At 39.4% G+C, this 16627-nt stretch overlaps 2 protein-coding genes across 5 annotated transcripts; both read right to left on the minus strand.

Annotated features, from left to right (window-relative positions):
- Window positions 1–98: 98 nt before the first annotated feature.
- On the minus strand, window positions 99–4534 carry akirin2 (akirin 2). The gene is made up of 5 exons (XM_018661717.2): window positions 4005–4534; window positions 3249–3383; window positions 2274–2423; window positions 2114–2185; window positions 99–749 (listed from the first exon to the last, which is right to left on the minus strand). The coding sequence occupies exons 1-5, from the start codon at window positions 4174–4176 to the stop codon at window positions 739–741; spliced, it is 540 nt and encodes a 179-aa protein (XP_018517233.1). The 5' UTR covers window positions 4177–4534; the 3' UTR covers window positions 99–738.
- A 1588-nt stretch (window positions 4535–6122) lies between these two features.
- On the minus strand, window positions 6123–16192 carry LOC108873511 (cannabinoid receptor type 1A). 4 transcript variants are annotated; one of them, XM_018661740.2, is made up of 4 exons: window positions 16109–16192; window positions 15923–15993; window positions 10158–10245; window positions 6123–9280 (listed from the first exon to the last, which is right to left on the minus strand). In XM_018661740.2, the coding sequence occupies exon 4, from the start codon at window positions 9239–9241 to the stop codon at window positions 7832–7834; it is 1410 nt and encodes a 469-aa protein (XP_018517256.1). In that variant the 5' UTR covers window positions 9242–9280; window positions 10158–10245; window positions 15923–15993; window positions 16109–16192; the 3' UTR covers window positions 6123–7831. The 4 variants fall into 4 exon arrangements, with proteins under 4 accessions (XP_018517256.1, XP_018517255.1, XP_018517257.1 ...); XM_018661739.2 differs by having other exon boundaries at window positions 15919–15993; XM_018661741.2 differs by lacking the exons at window positions 15923–15993; window positions 16109–16192 and having other exon boundaries at window positions 10163–10477.
- Window positions 16193–16627: the final 435 nt, after the last annotated feature.

Raw genomic sequence — 16627 nt, forward strand, 5'->3', positions numbered from 1 at the left:
GGGACCACATTTCTGGAATGAGACTTTGGTGTTTTTATGCTTCAACTGATGGTGAATCAAACAGTTATCTCAAACTGAAAAACCATGGTAAACAAACATTTGTGTAAACACTTTATTTGTTCACTTTTCTTGAATCAAAGCCCCGTTATACCTACAGCAAATAAAATCATGAAATTTTAGTACAATGAACAAAAGTCAAGCAAAAAATAAAAAAGTACAGTGTATACAAATGTAATAGCAGTAATCACCAGTACAGTTTAAAACAATATATAAAAAAAAACAAGATGCCTGTTTCTGGAGTCCAGTCTGAAAGTGGCCTTTGTTTGTCCACTCTTTGATGTCCAATCCCTTTTTCAAATGTACATATTGAGCTGCAAAACTAACATCCTTTCTGTGAAATAACAAAATCTGACAGAAAAATAAAATCAAATCAAAAAGGCCAAGTGTGTCGTGGCAGTCAGCCTTTTATGAAGGCATCAGAACAAAGCCAAATAAATATTGACACGGCAGTTAAGAGGCCACTGGTAGAGTCACAGAAAGTCCTTGGACATGTTGGCAGCAGGAAGCCCTCCTAACTCTGGCAGACACAGCAAACGTGGATGCCACTAACTGTTGCCTGAGGCAATTAAGTCCACATAGAGGCGATATGGCACAGCTAGGAGAAAAGTCCAACTAGACCCACTCGGTCCCTGGAGTAGCTTGCAGCAAACAGTATTCCCCAATATCCGTTGCTGATACTCAGGAAACATCTGCAGAAGGAAACAAGGAATTAATGTCAGCAATATTAATATTATTACTAATATTTCCTATTACAAGATGGGTTTAGACCTCGTAAGAGTGACTCTGGTCAGCCAAGACCTGCAGCCTTTAGCCTATAACACGCTTCTAGATAAACAGCCTCTATCTTTCATTTCCTCTACAGTAAAGGCAAACTCACTGCTTCACTAGATCTCAGGAGTGTCTGAAGGATCCCAGATTCAAAATAAAGTTTGGTAAAAAGGCCTCTAATGCCGTGCTCAACTCAGATAGAATAAACTGAGGCATGAATTTAAGTTGTTACCTGATTTATTTGACAGATTTCAAAATTTTGAGTCCACCGTTAACTACTCCTATACCTGCCATGGTTACATCTCAGTGAAATTTATATCTTTGAGATTGACTAGGTCTTTCTTTGTTAAAATATTGGATTTTATAATGTTACAATAACACAAATCAAAAGAAATTTTAAGTCAAATTGTCTTAGTCTGAGGGTGGCACAACGGTGCAGTGTTAAGCACTGTTTCGAACCTGCCAACCATGTTCTCCTTTTGTCTGCATGGGTTTCCTCTGGATACTTCAGTTTCGTCCTACAGTCCAAAGACATGCAGATTAGGTTACATGGTGGCTTGTTTGTCTCTGTCCTATCTATATGTCAACCCTGTGACCTGTCACCCGATGTCAGCCAGGATTGGCTCCTGCCTTGCTGCAACTCTCAAAGGATAAGCTATATAGCTAATGAATGGATGTCTCAGATGGTTTACACAAGTAGATTAATTTGGTAAAAGTTGGATAACCAGGACTCACTACAGTGGAAAGGGAAAATATTGGTTTTCTAACGGACTAAACACTTCAGGAGATACTGACTCTAAGTTTAAGGTTTTCTTTAAAGCTGACCTTATTCAGCAGCTTTACTTAAGTTGGAAAAGCTAGCATAAGCTGATTGCGGGGCATCGTGACAATGACTAGGGACAGCGAAAACACTGCATTCTTACAGAACAGTAGAGGAAGTGGTTTGTCAGATCTCCTTCTTTGCATTATTATATGTCCAATACATTTGTGAAGCTTAGAAACTCCCTTGACAGATACCTACAGTCTGCTGTGCAAAATGTAAACACTAAACACGTGGACTGGTCCATGTGTAACTCGTGATGTAGACAAACTGCACAACCAAACTTTGAAAATGTTGTCTTTGACAGACATTGTGAAAATATCTCTTTACATTTTACAATTCAATATTAACAATGTGTCATAAACTCTTTTAAGTTCTAATGATGAAAAAGATAAACCTGCAGAGGCAAGTTTTATAGAGACCATTAAAGGAAAATGAGTGTTTGACAACGCAAAATATACTTACAGCTAGCAGGTTGTTCACCAAACCTTCGCATCAGCTGGTCATGTGTGAACTTGACAAACGCGTCATATTGCTCTGTTAGGAGAAAGAGTACGTATTGGCACTCAGTGTGGATTATTCACAACAAACTGTTTTCTACACCATGCTTAAAAAAACATCATACCTGCAAGCTTTGTTGTCAGTATCTCATCATACTCCTCACGAATTTTTTCCTCTCTCTCTTTCAGTAGTCTTTCACAGATCATTCCAACCTGCCTGAGGGAAAATAAAGGCTGCTCCTTCCTGGTGGGAGATGAGGCACCTGAGGACGTACCTGATGGGAGGAGTGAAGATCCCTCAATGAATTACTTTAAACACCACAAAGGCACAGCAACTTTGTCAATATCATATAACAACAGATATTACTTCTGACATTTCTCTGCTTTAATGACAAGTACGTATGGAGGAATGTTTATGAACAACAAATGTGTATTGTACATATGTGTCAGCTCAGTTCTTCATTTATCTCAAAAGGCCTTTGTGTGCTGGAAAACTGATATAAAACAGCTGAATATTGGAAAAGCAGATGTTCTACTTGAACCTGAGCCTGGTATTTCTCTCTTCAGTCTGCCATGTGTAATGTCAGTTTTATTTATTTAGCCTAATGTGACAAATCTGCATGGAGGGGCTTTACAATATGCACAGCATATGACACCCACTGCGGAGAATTCCCTGCAATACCTGGATGCATTTTTCTTCTTTATGAAGCACAGTTAATTAAAAAAAAAAAATCTCCATAATAAAAAGAAAGTGATAGGATAAGGGTGTTTTTCTGAAGGGGTTGGCAATGGTTCTGGGATTTTCCAGAAAAAAAAAATTCTAACCATTCGCCAAGAGAAAGTGTTTAACTCAGCCTGAATGTCAAACTTGTAACAATACGTCATGGTAGATTTATAATGGATATGTTGTCATCATAACCCTTAACTGAAGTGGTCAGTCACAATATACTCAAAATTAAGTGAGATGGTTACTATAAACCACTGTTCTCAATAACGGTGGATAGCAGTTTATGGTAGTCTTTCTATCATAACTGCAATAGAAAATTTGATTTGCAAAAAATCAGTCAATAGTTTCATAAAGATGAGGCATTTGTAGCTACCTGGTAAGACAGATCCACTGGGAATGTTCTGCAGGTCCAGAGGACAGCAGCCATCTGCCTGCTGGAAAGCGCTGTCCAGGTGTCGTCGTTTCTGCAGCCGCTTGTACTCTTGTTTGATGTTGTGTAGAATTTGCTCTAAGATAAAGAAAACATTTCAACCGTTAACTAACTGACATCTTCAAACAAGGGAGGTAAGGAAGGTAAAAGCATTGCACAGCTATCTAGTTTGATAATTTCATGTGGCCTTGCTGATGTATACTCATGTCTGTCATAACTTAAGACATTAAAAGAGATGCTACAAGTGACTGGTCAATCCAGTTAGCATCAAATACTGCCAATAGCACATCCACCCATTAGTTACACAACAGCAACAAAAACCTTAGAAAAATGTTTCCTGTTATTCCCACACTTTACTTCCCCAAACCACTGAACACTAATGATATGAGTCCAAATTAATTCATAAAAATTTGATAACGTGTGCCGAGTTTACAACTGGGTAACAAAGATTCACATCACATCATCTATAGTATGCCTACACCGACAAAGACTATCAAAACCCAACAGCACTCAGTAAACTTAACAAATTAGATATGGAGTTTTGTTTCATTCACACAACACATACCAGTACACACTGGGAAGATGCTAACGCTACGTTGCGACTAAAAAGTAACGCAGTACACAATTAGTAAGGGTTTTAACACACTCAGCCGGATAAAATATTGACATGTTAATGTAAAAGTAGATATAAATTCCAACCTGTGGTGAGTTTGGACGACACTTCCCCGAAAGGTGAGGGCTCCATACGCAGATACTTCTGTGGTGAAGACACCGGAGACATGATCGCAGCGCACCTCCTCCTTTTCGGAGAAGCCGGGCTCATGAGCGGATCAAAGTCCAGAGTCCTTTTCAGAGTAGCTCCGCAAGCCATTGCGCTGAAATATGTTCTAAAAATCTAAAATAAAAACCTTAAATTCCCTCTTGTCTGGGAAAGAAAATGACTCGGGCCCCGGTCTGTTCTACTAATGCTAGCTAACGTTAGCTAGGTCGAACCGCAGCAGCGATTCCGGGGTGTAGGCAAATACGTAGTTTTTCGTCTCTCTTTGTATTGTGCCGCTAAATCTCACCGAGTTTGAGTTAGCGAATATCTCCTGGTGTAAACTGAGTAAAACGATTCAGGTTAAATGTTGTATAAAATCAGATGATTTCAGATTTTTCTGCGCTACGACGGAGTGCCGACTGAAACGGCTCAGTTTAGCTTACCCTTTTTTCTGTTCTGTTTGATCGACTCTGGGCATGCGCAAGAAAACGGTCGCATGGTGGTATTTGTAGTTTTTATTCTCTGTCGCGCTAGTTAGTTAATAGGCGTAAGTACTACATTTCCCGAAAACCAAGAAAACGCCAAATTTTTTAAATTTTGTTTTGTTTGCTAACAAAACCCCTTAAACCACAGTGAAGTTTCAGTTTTACTTAAACCTCAAACATTTTAACAGTAAAAAAATGGCTTTTGTCATGTATTTATATAAAAAAGACTCAACATTATATTTGCAGTTTGTTAAGTATTAACACATTTTATGAGGGTTTAGTTATGAGGAAATACTGAATTACCATCTTAGCTCAGCCCAAGTTTATTCATACGAGTATGCATTAGAGTTAATTGAGAATCCTTGGCCCTTGGCTTTGCAGAACTCCCTCTTTGGCTTGTAGCTTTTACTTGAAACAACCTTCCAACCCTTTGCACACACACTCAAAAGTCTGAGATATTTCCCCTAAATCAGTGCCACTTAACTGTACACACACATTTTTTAAACTGTACAAAACTGGAGGAGGATTGGTAACTTTGCTGTTCTCAAGCAAAAAGAGCAAAGCATGTTACAGCCATGATAATATGGCACTTCACTATACTGTATTTGTCCTTATCCTCCAGTGTCAAGCTGTAAAGTTGGACAACATGAATTATATACATTTTTTACTTAAGTAACAATGTTACATACACCAAGATGAATAAGTGCTATAGGCTGTAGAAAACATGTTGGTACCTGCTACTGCAAGTATGATCATTGGTATTAGTGGTGGATCTGCTGAATATTTAGTCAGTTATTCATATATAAAATGTAACAAAAAGATTAAAAATGTCTGTCACAATTTCCTAAAGCCCAGGTTGCTTGTTTAGTTTGACCAACAGTCCAAAATCCAAAGATTTTAAGTTTAAGTTTACCGTTACAAGAAAGCAGTGTTTGGTAATTTTTGCTCAAAAAATGGATTTAACCACAAAAAAATAGTTGCTGATTAATTTTCTGTCAAATGAACTGACTAATCAATTAATCAACTAATTGTACCCACTCAGTTGACAAACCTGTTTATTTATTTAGGTGTTGTTTCCAAAAATAATTGCAGCCTGTCACACTTGGTAGAATAAACCTGTCTCATGGCTCCCCACACACTGGAGTATTTAGTAGATAAATGAACAAAATCCTGTTGTCATCTGTGTGAACAGATGTTGCAATTTTCCAATTCCCTCTAAGCCAAGAGATGAGAAGAACAGAGCAGATGTTGCTGTCAGAGGATGCTGTGGCAGCCGTTTACCTTTTTTTTGTCACTCTCAGGGCTGCAAAAAGTATGCACAGTAATACTAACACAGCTACAGTCCATGTGTGGAAGTGTCCTTTCTCCTCAGAAAGGCTGCTGCTGTTGACAGTATTAGATCTTCCACAAGGGGGCACTAAAACATCACTTTTGGCCTGCGGGGTTGCAGTCAGCTCAGGGCTTGACTTGTTAACTGTTCCTTTTCAATGAGTGACTGTTGGATGAAGCAAAATGTGCTGTGCCCTCATGTTTCCCATCATCAAACAATCAATCAAATAACTGCAGGCGAAATGACAACCAGCTGCGACTTTATTGGAAAGTTTGAAAACAGCAATACTAAAAACACTTGACTGATTGTGATTTTTAAGAGTCATAGATTCCTCATTATGCCACCACTGTACAGAAGCCACTTGACAGTTGACATTTTGATCTTCAATACTCAATAATACAAGAGGCAGCAAAGCATACTGATAAACAGCTGTCTGGATAACTTTACACCAAGATAAATGTCTACAGAACAATTGTGCTGTGAGATTTTCTAGATTAAAAGTACTACATCACCTATTAGAAAAATCACATCTTCTCAAATTCTTCTTTAAGGTCAGTTGTTGAGTCTCCACACAATGCAGCATACACACAAACTTCCATTCAGGTTACCAGCTGAAAAGACCCTCATGTCTTTGTTTAGATAAGTAAAAATTAACAGCAGACATATTTTTATTTAGAGTTACGCCAGAAGTACTTCACTAGGCCTGTGCATGGGTTGCTTTTGTTTTTCCGAAATGATTCCCCGCTGCAACAGTAGCACTAAAAACAACTCACTGCAATGATCAAAAGGCTTTGGGGGGTTTGGAAATATATCACCAAGTCACAAGGTACCACATACATACAAGGTTGAATCCAGTAAAATCATACATTTGATGAAAGCAGCTATAGTCAGGAACCACTTCAGTTTGTTACAGTAGTGACCAGCACACTGTGTCCAAATTCAGGTTCAATGAATGTGTTCAAGCTTTAGCCAAAAGCTTGTTGTTATTGTTGTTGTTGTTGCTGTTGTTGTGTTGGATGTGTAGCTGAATGAGTCGACTTGAACACTTTATTTTGCAAGAAAACACTGTACAGTTGTTAGGTATACATTTGAACAAAGACACGTCACTCTAAAGGTCTAACAGCTAGCGAGTAAAGGAATGGACAACAGGGACGATCGTCACTCTGCCACAGAAAATGCCATTTCAGGTTTCACACACTCATAAGCTGTGAATTAATTTACCTCCATCTCATTAGAGTTTATTTTGTGATGGTGATAAATACTTTTTGTTTCCTGTAGTTTTTTTTTTTTTTTTTTCATGAATCACCTCTCATTCCTCAAAATCTCTTCACACATTTGCCACTCACGGAGTGTTGTCAGAAGAAGTACAAAAGTGACATGATAAATGACAATTTTGGAAACAATCAGAGTCATTTGAGCTTTTTTTTTCTCCATCATTTGCTTATAGAAATGTCTATACGCAACATGTACATTAAGCCTGTAGAAAGTCAAGGCGCAAGGATTTGTTATATTTATGGTGCAAGACACATGTTGAAGTCTAAATGACACAGTAAAACATCTCTAATTAAAAATGTCAGTAGCCCCTTTTCCCATAAATGAAGATATATTGTTTTCAAAACCTGAATTCACAGTACAAAAATATAATATGCTTTCACTAATTGGATATCATGAAGTCTATGGTAAACAGCAGACTTAGGATAGTCTTTGATAATCCTTTCAAACTGTGAGTCCTTTCTATGACCTTGCAATACCATTTGGCACTTTGGCACACTATGTACTCACACACGAACGTAAAATAATGCAACCACTAAAGCGTCTATGTTGTGAGGATGTAAGTCAATACTTTCATGAGAGGGTTTTTTTCTATGGAACACCTAACTTCTGCTTTGTTTTGTTGAATGGCATTGTTTGGGGAGGATGACATTTACACAGTTTCCCCTGTGACAGCCAATTAGACAGCTTCTGCAGAAGTTTCAGTTGACACAGACATTGTTACTTTGGCTATTTTCACAGTGGTCTTCACGCAGCTCTCTGCAGCCCTGTTGGCAGAAATGTTGGCATGTCTGTTCTGGCAGTCTGACTCGAGGCTATTGTCCAACTGCTGGGCACTGCCCCTGCAGGCATGACAGGAGCTGAGGAAGGCGTGCCGCAGGTCCTTGCTCCTCAAGGCGTAAATGATGGGGTTGACGGTGGAGTTGAGCAGGCAGAGCATGCTGCAGAATGCAAATACTGTCTTGATGTCATCGTCCATCTTCCAGAAGAGGTCATAGACCATGATGGCGAGCAGCGGCCCCCAGCAGATGACCAGCACCACCAAGATGAGCACCAGGGTCTTGGCCAGGCGGATGTCCATGCGTGCCTGCTCGGGGCGCGTGGTCTGCACTTTAGTCCCATCTGCTGAGTAAACAACAAGGCTCTTCTGGGAGGCCCGGCTCAGCATGCGCACAGCATGGTGGTGTGCTTTCCACAGGATGTATATGTAGGCGTAGATGATGAAAAGAACCAGCACACTGGTTACACCGATCCAGAACATCAGGTAGTTCTCGTCAATTAGAGGGAATATGTCTGAGCAAACAGAATTGAGACGTTTACAGTTCCAGCCCAGCAGAGGTAGCACTGCGATGATGATGGAGATGGTCCACATCATACAAAAGGCTATGACAGCCTTGGTCCGTGTCACAATGCGCCTGTAGGCGAGAGGCCGGTGTATGGAGATGTAGCGGTCAATAGCTGTGAGGAAAAGGCTTCCCACAGACGCTGTGAACGATGCTGTGACTCCACCCAGCTTGAAGAGAAAAACATTAGGGCTGTCCTTCCTGTGGAAAACATGGAAGTCCAGAAAGCTGTAGACAAAGATGACACTGCCCAGCAGGTCAGCCACAGCCAGGCTGCCGATGAAGTGGTAGGACGGCCGGCAGCGGAGGGTGCGGGACTGCAGAATGACGCAGAGCACCACTAGGTTCTCCAGCACCGTGAAGGTACCCAGAGTCAGAGACATCACAGCCACAGCCAGCTGCTGGCTGGGAGTCAGGATCATGAAACACTCCATGTCCATAAAGTTCTCCCCACATTGTATATTTTCAGTCTCATCTCTGAATGTGCTCCTGTTGCCAAACAAGTCTGTGGCGTTGGTGGGGTAGAAGGGGATGCCCTTGAGGATGAGCTCCTCATCTGGAGGTACTTTGTTTGGGAAGGAGTTGCTGCGGAAAGCAGACAGGGGCTTCTGCAGAGAGAAGCTGCCTTTGAAGTCTACATTATTGGTGGGGTCGTCATAGTTAGCATCGTTGGAGCCCAGATACTGTAAACCAGATGTAATAGTCCGGAAGGTGGTGTCTGCCACACCATCCAGCACAGACTTCATGGCTGAGGGAAATACTGCAGTGTAAGACGTCTGGACAACCTACAGATTGATGAAAAACATAACAGACATTTCTTTAAATCCCATTCATATTATCACTGGATATGTTCTAGTATTTTTGCAGCAGTGCAGCAAAGAGTTTACAAGTCTACACCTCTGACATAAAAACGCTTTTAACAGGACATACATTTAAAAAATGTAATTGCAAATATTTAGAAACACAATTCCATGATAGTTTGTACAATTTAAGATGTTTTTTTCTTCACACATTTTACTGAGTTCCTGGATTGGGTATATTCCATATCTGCTTTATAAGAGCTGTGTATTTATAAATATTGTATTATGCACCCATTGCTTAACAACACATATGAAATTATTAATCACTTAATCACTTTATATATGAAATCTACACATAAAACAATGAAACATGATGCTGAAAATGTAAAAAAAAAACAAAAAAAAAACACGTTTTTTCTTCCCTCTAGGTTTAGAACCAAAAGATAAACGGTAAGCAGACCAAATAATGCAATTCCTCCACACCTGTATAGTCTGGAACACCGATGCAAAACGGACCTAATTTCCCCTGTGTAAAATAATATACAGAAGATGCATGCTCAAATTTGGATAGTCTAATTTACTGTAACAGTAAATACCATATATCAGCGAGAAAATGGCTGTTATATAATTTAGATATGCAGAATTTGTAGAGTTGTTTTAATATTAGGCTGTTGAGGAAGTCTGATCATTGCAGGAGTGTAAATTTATCGCAAGAAGCACAAATCCACTCAGGAATCAGCACATTAAAAAGAGAAAACACTGAGACTTTTACCGCATAAAGCATTAAAAGTACTGTTAAAAGGAGGGAAACAACATTAAAAACCTCAGTGAAATATTTTAAAGAGAAAAAGTGCCTTTTTACCTTACATAATTTTTCCAAGTGCGCAGAATCGCCCTTTATCACCGCGCGTTAATCCAAGTCAGAAGCGCATCATCCAACCAACACAGATCTTACATAAAAAGAGAGACAACCAGCGTGCATGTGTTAGAATGAAACCACCATTACTATCATAAGTATTAGTTTCCTTTTCAAATTCTGTATGTAGCATAAGTTTTTCAAATGTCTGCAGAAGTCTCTTGGAGTGCGCTCCTGCTCAGTGGGTACAGTCTGCTGCTGCTGCTTCTGGCTCCAGCGTCTCTCCAGTCTCTTTCTCTGTGTCTTCACACTTATGAAGCGTCGCTCCTACAAGCCCTGTCACGTGTTTCCATATAGCTTTATCTGCCCAACCCATGAGGCTTGTCAAGTGCTGCGCATAGGAACAAGGCAGACGACAGTGGTGGTGGAGGCTTATAAAAAGGATCTGATTTGAATTCCCAAAGCTCCTCTTAGCAGATGATGTGCTCGGACACAGACAGAGCACAAAAAACTCGATTAACAACAGCTTATAATAACTGCCTTATCTTTCTAGTTCATGAGGTAAACGTTAGAGTAACAATTTCTACATTTTGCAGGTACAAAAAGCTGCATTTTTCCTACAAAGTCTCCACATGAAGGTGACTTTTTAATGGAACTGCGCAGGCTGTCTTTTCAGTTTCATGCACACAAAGGCAGATAGAGGTTGCAGACTTAATTGATAGTCAGTGCATGTTTGTTTATTGTGTGAATAATTAACCAAAATTAAAAACCTCAAAGCACAGAAAGCAGACCTCGTCATTTTTTTCAACCTCACCAAGTGTTTTTACCCCCTGAATGACTGTTTTTACTTTGTAGCGATCAACATGTTCACTTTCCTGGTATTTTCTGATCCAAACCAAGTATTTTAAGCACTTCAGTGTGACTCAGTGTTTACATTTGGAAGGGGGAAAAAAACAAAAGAAAAGAACATTTTAGGGGTCAAATATGTAATCTACACACTTGAAAATAAAACTCAGGCAAGATTGACCTGTGATGTGACAACATGATTCATACACATCTGATGATGTTCTTTTGTACACTTCACAGTCACACTGACCTCAGGATAAACCAGCTAGTTATCAGCACATTCAATCTGATTACACAGCACCAAATTAACAAGTCGGATCCTGCTATGAATCACAATAACAAAGATATGGCCTTTGCTTGGCCTTAATAAAAACAGATTCAAATCACTGTTTATAAATGATCTAATTTCCATTTATTCATTTGGTCAAATCCATCCAGTTTTTTTTCTTCCCACTGTCTTACACAATGGGAAAATTAGTGGTGCAGGCCATGGATGCAGGAGTTGAGTGGCTGCATTGTCGTATAGATAGAATCAGAAGAGATGCATTAACGTGACATTTTGCGGTCACTGATTGTCTCGGCAGACAGACTTCAGGCTTTTGTTTCCCACATCGAGACTGAAATGAGGCTATGGCTATGTCATCAACACAGGTGCAATTATTAATATCACTCAGCCATGTCTGCCATCTATGTCTGAAATGAACAAAATGTTCCACTTGACAAAATGAGAAGACATTTATGGTCAGCAAATAACAGGAAAGTCTAAAAAAAATCTCAGATTTTTCTGTGAATTTATGTCTCTTTTCTGGCAAAACGGACTGCTGGCAGGTTGTCAGTGTAAGCAGCTGACTTACTTGTAAATCTTCTCCAAGCTGATTCTCTTTCATCTTTAGGCAAACTGAGAAAGAATGCATTATTTACAGTCGTGATCTGCTGGACCAGATACAAACAAAAGCTGAGCTCCACACACTGATTCAGACCTGAGAACAGTCCAAAATAAAAGCTCTCCTCCTCAACTGTTGATAACTGATTAGCTCTAGCAGAGCTACCAACAGATTAATGCCTTGTTCTAGGAAACATCAAAGGGATGAGACGAGAAAAATGGGTTCACTTCCTCTGCACAGGGTTTCTCAGATTGCACAGAAGCTGGAAGTAATGATCCTCCAGTCTCCAGTTTGCCTCTTAAACCCTGGGAGGAAAATGTCACCCTCAGATGCACTTTCACTATTAGAGCACCAGTCTGTGATGTTTCAGTGGATTCTGGGAGTTGTGTTTTGATCATGTGGTGTAGTTCACTTTTTCATTGTTGGCACCTTCAACGTTCCGTGCCAACTTCAGGCTTTTGTTTCCTACATTTCTCGGAATATCTGCAGACAGGTCATGGGGTTGTTTCACGCAATTAACTTGTATGGCGTGTATGTAGAGTATAATCTAACTGTGTATCTGTGATTGCTGCTGCATTTAGTAAGGGTATTTTTTAAATGAAGAAATCCATATCTCTGCCACCTCTATGATGGATTTCTCTGTGTATTATGTGTCAGCATCCAAATTACAGAAGAACAGATATTAAAAGAAAATCTATAGAGGGGCTGACACCAAAATTTGATCAGTTTTAGATCACTTAAAAATACATAGCTCAATATAATGTTTGCTTTGTTTTTGGTGGTGAATACCAAACAAGACTAAGAGTGTACAGCCATGCTAACAGCTCTGTGAGCCTACCAGGTGGTGCCTTGAGCTGAAAGCCAATATCAGCCTGTCAGTGTGCTCCCAGTGACAATGTTTGGCAGGTATAATGTTTGTCATGTTCACCATCATAGTTTAGCATATTGATTCGTTTTGCAGGTATATGGTCAGAAATGAAAGTAGTGGACAAAGTGATGCTACCAATTCCTCAAGCAGATGTTGAGATATAGTGCTCGATAAATGTTTTTTTTTCCTGCTGGGGGCACTGGATGAAAAGTCAGAGGATCACCAAAGGCATGAGGAATCATCCTTTGGGGGCCATGAATGTCAGCACAAAATTTAATGGCAATCCATTCAATAATTGTTTAGATATTTCAGTCTGGATTAAAGTGCTGGACCAACCAACCAACAGACTAACACTGCCATCCATAACCCGGACCCTGAAATGGAAAGCACATCAACAACAGTTGTCTTTCAAGCTTTTCTTTCTTTAATACACCATGCTAGTTTGTGGATGTGCAGGGTTTTCCTACAGCTACATGTGATTTCTGCAGAATGCCTTGTTAAGTATTCAAATTCTATTTTACTGACAACCAGCAGAGGCTAAATATGTCTCTGTGAAATTGATGTCTCTGGAGCCTGGATACAATCCTCCCAGTGCACCAGTGTGCAAAGTAATTGATTGTCTTTTTATGTCTGTTTAGACATGCAGCATCTCTAAATATAACATACATCTGCCACAGAACAGTTGCCAGCATGGTGTAGGAAGCATCAGTCTCTAAACATAAAAACACCTAATATGGTGAAAACCAAATGTTCCTGCAAAAACTGTGTAATTTGAATTTCATCTGCTTATTATTCTGATCGCAGTAACTTTGTAATATCCACCACATGGAGCAGTTAGACTTTAGGCGGCAGGGTAGTTTGCCAAACTGACTGGTGTACAGTGACAGTTTTCTCTGACTTGGTTGGCATGCTAACCTGTGAGTGAGCAATGAGTGATCACTCAAGCAAAGCTCACAGCCATCTGCGTTTCAGTTGTGGTACATAACATTTTGTCCTCCAGTGACTCACTTTGAGTCCATGGATCAGAGAAAAGAGCTCAGGGGGAGCAGAAACTGCAGCAGGGGAAAGAAGTCTTCATACTAGTTCTATTTTGACCAACTGTTTGCCATTCACTGCTAAATGTCAGACTTCCCAGTTTAGGTTTGTTTTGTACATTTTTTTTTGCCATTTGATGATATCAATATGTATTAATAGAAAACTGTTATTATTTTTGGAAGATATTTTACAGCTTAATGCTTCAGTAACTTCCTGTTTAAAGTTCTCTTAGTAACTGTTTATCTTACCAAGTACTAGTCCAGCGACTTTGCATACAGCCTTATAGAGGGATGTACGAATGGCCAGTGGACTCTGGTCCAGGAGTGCAGGTTAAACTGTGCTAAGTGCTCCTTTGCCTCACATGGTTCACATTACAGTGGTGCTGGATGGGAGGCTGATACGAGTTCAATCAGGACTCATAATGCATTTTGCATCAGCCTGATATCCTGTCTCTTTCCTGCAGGTTGTTCCACATTCAAGGTTTTTTCAGGAAGGAACTCTGAGCCAGAATTCCTCAGATACCTCACTAATGCATCAGTAGCAACCTTATCAATATGAGAGGCCGACTAAGGGTGAACAAACAAAATCTGCCTTGGATTCCTGCATTCATCTGAGCTTAATTGTTTCCCGCCGGTATTCCCCTAATCTGAATGTTGAAACCTCTACTTTCCTTGAGAAACATGAGAACTCAGTTGCTCATGCTTTTATTAAATAGGCTAAACCAGTGATTAAGGTTATCACATGGCCAATGTATGAGTCAACTGCATCTGAAAATAGGCCACATGAGCAGTAAGCACATACTTTTGTCTTTTTTGAACTGTAAGCAGTTCAACTAACTTAGAGCTCATTTTTCACACGTGGCACTTGCTCATAATTCTGTGTAAAATGCTGAGAGAACCATAAAGACAAATGAGCTGTTGTCTTGTGTCTCCATAAATAAACACAAAGCAGATATAAAGTCTGTGTGTTAATATTACAGAGCTGCAGCTGCACCATCAGTTCATAACAAATTACAGTTTACTTCAGTTCTGCAGTGAACTATGCTGACCTTTTGCTCAGTTAAATCAAACAATGAATAATCATCAGCAATTATGGTGCATAGATTTGATTAGTTTCAAAACAGTAATTGAGGGCCATCTGTTGATGAATCTCACCTGTGTGTATTGTACCTGGAGAGGAGGCATTACCACATTCTGTATGAGATTATTGGCACATAGTGATGTTTCCATTGTTAGCCCCCCCCCCCCCGAGAGCCTCTGTAATTTCAGAAGGACACCTCATATTGAAATAGTGTCAGCCAAATACTGGGTTTGTTCATGCCTTTATGGATTATTGATTTCTGTTTTTCATGTGCAGACCAAATGACCTTGTATCAAAAGCAAAATATAATTGAAAGGATGGCAGTGCAGCTAACAAAACAGCAGTTAAAGACTCAAATAAATACTGTAAATGTTTCCTTAGTGGCAGTTTGGTCAGTAGGAACTACTATATCTCCATGTGTCTCTTGGTTTATGTAGGTAGATATGATACATTGCAATGCACTGTTATCTTTTTGTGTATTTACTTAAATTATCCTCTCTCTAACAATGGTTGCAGCATGGCTCTGTCAATTTGTTGTATGCAAGTTTAATAACAATAACTAAAGCTAACAAAAATTGCATTGATAGAGACTCATTTGATTTGCACATGAAAGTGTCTTCATATACAAAATATCAAATCAATAAAAGCATAAACATGCCTAACATTTAACTGATGGCATTTCAGTATGTCAGTATACAATATAGAAATGTATACAGTATGTTGTTACATTTATCATAAAGTAGTTGGTCAAAGTGGAAGACAGGCACGATGGTAGTGAAATAGGAAATATAATTCGCTCCAAGCAGGAAAAAAGGCAAATCAGCATTTGTTTATCATCCTGTTCCTTCTTGCTAAACTTATAAGAAATGCAATAAAGGCAGAGGTCTCACATGGATGAACACTGCAGCTTTCTGCTGCTGCGTGTGGAGTGATGATACTGCCTCTGCAAGCGTCCTCATACACATTTTATGAACCATAAGTCAAGACCATTAATGTGGGTGAGCATGCTGCACTTTAAGCTGAAAATCAGAAATCATAGAAAAAAGATTCATACCTACTTTACTTTATCAGAGGAGGGCCTAATCCTGATGAAAGAGGCACATGAGCAACTTGTGAACACCAAACTGGACTGTGAAAGCAGAAGAAGAAAAAATATTGCATGTTACAGAGCTGTTTTTAATTAATCTGAAGCTGCAACTTTGACTATAACCATATATATCTTCTAAGCAGTTTTTTAGACTTACAGCAATTCTCAGCAGCCAGTTTTCACCGTCTTAAGGGAATAGTTCAACTAGGCTCAGCTCAGACTGGAAACAGGGAAATCTGCCTGCAAGCACCTCCAAAGATAATTTATTAACACATTATATTTCGTTTGTTTAATTTGTACAAGAATACAGCACAGTATGACAACGTACCTTTGTACCTAGAGGGCCAATTAGTAGCTACTCCGGACATTTTGATTATAGGACATTATCTTGATCAGCAGATGGAGTTAAGAAAGTCAACAAACAGAAATTTTAACCTTTTCACGAAAACTGAGCAAACTCCATCTGATGATTAAGATCATGTGATGTGATTGAAAGCTCCAGAATAGCTACTAAATGGACCTTGAGGTGAGACCGTTTTGTCCACTGCTGTTTCTAGGTTTGAGAATGAACAATGAAACTAATATTTTACATGTTGTTTTATCAGAACATACTGCATACTGAAAGCTCCCACTGTGAAAACTGTCTATTTTCACTGCAAATAACTGGTAATAATAG

The sequence above is a fragment of the Lates calcarifer genome, linkage group LG7_1 (assembly GCF_001640805.2).
Source record: "Lates calcarifer isolate ASB-BC8 linkage group LG7_1, TLL_Latcal_v3, whole genome shotgun sequence".
NCBI classification, from domain to species: domain Eukaryota; kingdom Metazoa; phylum Chordata; class Actinopteri; family Centropomidae; genus Lates; species Lates calcarifer.

Excerpts from the sequence above, each read along its gene's own strand:
- akirin2 (XM_018661717.2), bottom strand. The coding sequence starts at position 4,176 with ATGGCTTGCGGAGCTACTCTGAAAAGGACTCTGGACTTTGATCCGCTC. Across the intron at positions 3,384-4,004 it reads GTCGTCCAAACTCACCACAG|AGCAAATTCTACACAACATC; the intron begins GTTGGAATTTAT and ends TCTTTATCTTAG. Across the intron at positions 2,186-2,273 it reads ACTGACAACAAAGCTTGCAG|AGCAATATGACGCGTTTGTC; the intron begins GTATGATGTTTT and ends TTCTCCTAACAG.
- LOC108873511 (XM_018661740.2), bottom strand. The coding sequence starts at position 9,241 with ATGAAGTCTGTGCTGGATGGTGTGGCAGACACCACCTTCCGGACTATT.